Genomic DNA, 4,211 nt, shown 5'->3' with positions numbered 1-4,211 from the left:
GCTTTAATATATAAACTGTAATGAAATGTTTCCTGATCCAATTCTGCAAGGTCCAAATTTCTGTGAAGACTAAGGCATTAATTTAAGACAGCTAAGAGTGAAATGTTTCACATTTAAATCAAATTAACACTTCCATATTTACCACAACAAACACAAGGGTGGTGAATCTTGGCAACATTTTTGCTCCCAACTAGTTAGCTGGTTAAAAATCAGCTCCTATTTGCTTTAGTGTCTGGGCTCTGGATTGCTAATGTTTCACTTCCTCTGCCGCTGGCAGACACTAACTTTAAACAGAGCAGAAATTTGATGTCATAATTCACAATGTCTTCTGTTCTCTGATTGGCCGGTAAGAACTCGGCCGGAGGAATCCAAGTGAATGGGAGAAATCCCAGACTGTGCTGGAAGCTTCCTAAAGATTTCATTCATTCTGGAGAACAGTTATAACCAAGCTTACCTCCTGGATAAAGTAATAAACTGATTAAACTTTTTGTCTTAGAAAGCTGAATTCAGTGCTACAAGCTAAACCCAGACCTGATTGTTTTTCCTGACCTGCAGATATAAATTATTTAAACATCACCTCATCTCCAGCTGAAAGCCTCGATGAAAAAAGAATGAACCCATTTTAGTTAACGTTAGTTATTTCAGTTAATGATGTTGAGAGTAAATTAAACACTTGTTATATTTAGTATTTCAGTCAAAAAATTGGTATTGGCAGAAAACTGTAATCGGTGCACATCTAGAATTAAAGTTTTTATTCTTTCTACGTAAAGAAAATTTGATCCAAGGGATTTTTCTTGACACATTAATTTATTGACTACATTTACATTCAAACATAAACAATAAAAACAAACACATAAAAAGTACAAGTTTGGAAAAAAAGATGTTCATTCATGTGTTTTATTGAGTCTAAAAAAAGCGAATTAATGTTTAGAATGGAGCTTTGAGTTCATAAGTGCAGCTCCTGCCCCGGCCTGGTGGGGGCGCTGTGGTCAGAGCGACAGGTTGACGTCGCTCTTCAGCTTCCCGCTGCTCAGGCTGTGGATCATGGCGATCATGGCCGAGTGTTTGTTCAACTCGTCTTCCTTCTGCTTCAACTTGCTCTCCAGCTGGCTCTTCTGCAGCTCCAGAGACGACGCCTGCCAGAGGTCAAAGGTCAGAGGGACACGGAGCATCACTAAGCTTTTACAAACTGCAGTTAGAGTTTTCTATCAGTTAAAAACCTTAAAATAAATGTAGCTTTTCTTCCAGAATGAAAAATATTCTCAGAGTTGCCTTCATACAAAATTCAAATATAATTTAGTGGCAGAAAAACTGATTCACTGCAAACAATCAGATCAACGACAGCAGCTGCCTTTTCCTGTTAATCACAGCAGGAGGCCATAACCAAACAAATAATGAATAATAATAGATTGACTATTTGTAATCATTAGCATAGCTTTGGATCAATAACATTTGCCATTTGGCCAATAATAAAATAAATTAATCTAGATTTAATAAACTCCAGAAAATGGTCATGGTTCACTGATCTGTGTAGAGAAATCGACTTTCTGATGCTTTGTGGTTTTGTACAGAAACTGGTTTATTGGAGGCGGCCATCTTTAGGAGGCCATTTTAGCAGATTTGTGGAAATAAACCCAAAACAAAAAGAAGCCTGCTTGATTTGTCCGACTGCTAACAGCTATCAGCCGCTAGCCGCTCACCTTGATGCTAACGTCCTTCCTGGCTTGCTCCGTTTTGTTCAGCTCCTTCCTGAGAACGTCCACCGTCTCCTCCAGGTCTCTCCTCTCCTGGTCCTTCTCCCTCAGCGTCTCCTCTCTGGACCGCAGCTCCGCATGCAGACCTGCAACAAACCAGCAGAAACATTTACAAACTAATAACTGCAGTGTAAGCCTGCCGCATAATAATAATAATAATAATAATAATCAGTAAATCGCATAATTAATAAAAACAAGCTTAATAACTTCCATTTACATGATTTATCGTTTCTCTCCATCAAAAACTGGATGATAAAAATCTTCAATCTGCTGTTTTGGTCTCAACCAGCTTCATGATTCATTTCATTTGTAGTTTCTGTTGTTTTGTTTATTTATTTTAGAAATTTAAAATGTCTTTTGGCGTTAAATGTTCATCAGAATTTAAAGTTTATTGATCTTTGAGAATGTGTTCTGGCATTTTCATGCCTTTATAATCGTTACAATACTAGAAAATTGTCTCAAAACAACAATATTATTGTTAATCATAATTTATTATCATGGCCTCCTGCAGAGGTTAGATCACTGCAGGAACATCTGTGATGGTCAAACCGACCTGCAACGTCGCGGTTCTTCTTCTCTACTTCCAGCTGCAGGGACTTGATCTCCGCCTCTCTCTCCTGCAGCTCTGATGTGATTCTGAAACAGACAGAAACCAAACCAAACTTCTACTTGGTTCAAATAAAGAGAATAAAAAGCAGCTGAAAGGCTCCAGCTGTCGGCTTCCTACTTGTCTTTGTGCAGCTGCAGAGCTTCGTGGTTCTTCCTCAGCGTGTCGTTCTGCTTGCTCAGAGAGATGTGAGCCGCCTGCAGCTCCTTCAGCAGACGCTCCGTTTCAGTAAACCTGCACAGGTAAAAACAGCACAGGAAAAAACAGCACAGGTAAAACAGCACAGGTAAAAACGTCTCAGGTAAAAACGTCTCAGGTAAAAACAGCACAGGTAAAAACAGCACAGGTAAAAACAGCACAGGTAAAAACGTCTCAGGTAAAAACAGCACAGGTAAAAACAGCACAGGTAAAAACGACACAGGTAAAAACGACACAGGTAAAAACAGCACAGGTAAAAACAGCACAGGTAAAAACGTCTCAGGTAAAAACGTTTGACCTTCAGTTGAAATAAGGCAAAACTAACCTAGAAGTAACTTTCAGGAAGATACTGTAGCTTGTTTAAAGTCAGTGGCTCCTTAATGCTGATGTAAAAAAGGTTCCACTGGCAGATTATCTCACTTATAAAAAGACATTTTTTACATGTTTTAAGTGAAATAATTTGTAAATAGAATAAGTTTGTTCTCATCAATATTAAGGAATGATTGACTTAAAACAAGTTCCTATTTATTGCTGAAAAGTTATTGATAAGCAGAGCATCCAAAGATTTTACTCAAGTAAAAGTAAAAAGTACAGTGTTTTATTCAAGTGAATGAAACTGGTTACTGTGGTTTAGTTTGCTCTTAATTCAAGTGTTTTAGGACGTTTGCAGCAGAAACGGCCCATCGCTGCTTGGTGAGGTTTGTGTTTTTGCAGATCGGCCTCAGGATGCATCAGGATGTAATTTAGCCTCCGACCTGTTGAGCAGAGCGTTGTAAGCTCCCTTCAGGGTCTGGTGTTCCTCAGAGTCCCTCTGCAGCCGAGCGTTGTGCTGCAGCAGCTCCTCCATGTCGGCTCTGGACCGCTCCACCTCCAGAACCTGGTTCCCCAGCTCGCCCTGCAGATCCTCCCGCCGGCGCTCCGCGTCCTTCAGCAGGCAGGCCAGCTTCCGCGCCTGCAGGAGGGAAACCAGAGAAACTGCAGATCTGGAGGATTTTACCGACAGCTGAAGGTTCCACCTGCGAGGCGCCGTTTGTAACGCTGCAGTCAAATTTAACAGCAATACTTTGAGTTATTAGTCTGTTACAGGAGGAGAGTTCATTTTTCACCATGTTATTAATTCATTTATAAATGTCAGTTTAAAACTAAATATTTATTTAGAAAGATAAATATTTAGCTTGATCACTAAATATGTAGTTCGAAGCTAAATATTGAGTTTGTACACAAAATATTTAATTTCAAGCTAAATATTTAACTTACTAACAAAATATTAATTTGCTAATTACATATTTAATTTAAACTAAAGTAATTAGCTAATTAGTTCATGTTTAGTAACAGCTAAATATTAACATGGCTAACTAAATATTTAGCTGTTAATTAAATTTGAAGGTCTCAAGTTAAAGATTTATCATGCTAATTAAATATGTAGTTGGCAGCTAAATATTTACTTTTCAAACTAAATATTGAGTTTGAAGCTTTGTATCACATTTGATAACTAAGTGATTAGTTTATTGCTAAATATTTAGCTTGTTATGAATCAGAGTGATTTAGTTCACCTGGACGTTCGTTATGAATCAGAGTGATTTAGTTCACCTGGACGTTCGTTATGAATCAGAGTGATTTAGTTCACCTGGACGTTCGTTATGAATCAGAGT

General features: G+C 38.3%; 1 protein-coding gene across 1 annotated transcript in view; it reads right to left on the bottom strand.

Annotated features, from left to right (window-relative positions):
• Positions 1-875: 875 nt before the first annotated feature.
• cip2a (cellular inhibitor of PP2A) overlaps positions 876-4,211 on the bottom strand; it is a 17,595-nt gene continuing 14,259 nt past the window's right edge. Inside the window, exons 18-22 of the mRNA XM_007541551.2 lie at positions 3,315-3,511; positions 2,482-2,595; positions 2,308-2,390; positions 1,701-1,840; positions 876-1,136 (exon numbers count right to left, since the gene is read on the bottom strand). Of these exons, the coding sequence (XP_007541613.1) occupies positions 990-1,136; positions 1,701-1,840; positions 2,308-2,390; positions 2,482-2,595; positions 3,315-3,511 (681 nt within the window). The 3' untranslated portion in view covers positions 876-989. The remainder of the gene's footprint in view (positions 1,137-1,700; positions 1,841-2,307; positions 2,391-2,481; positions 2,596-3,314; positions 3,512-4,211) is intronic.

The sequence above is a fragment of the Poecilia formosa genome, unplaced genomic scaffold, assembly GCF_000485575.1.
Source record: "Poecilia formosa unplaced genomic scaffold, Poecilia_formosa-5.1.2 Scaffold616, whole genome shotgun sequence".
NCBI classification, from domain to species: domain Eukaryota; kingdom Metazoa; phylum Chordata; class Actinopteri; order Cyprinodontiformes; family Poeciliidae; genus Poecilia; species Poecilia formosa.
This window is presented reverse-complemented; position numbering and strand designations above follow the sequence as displayed.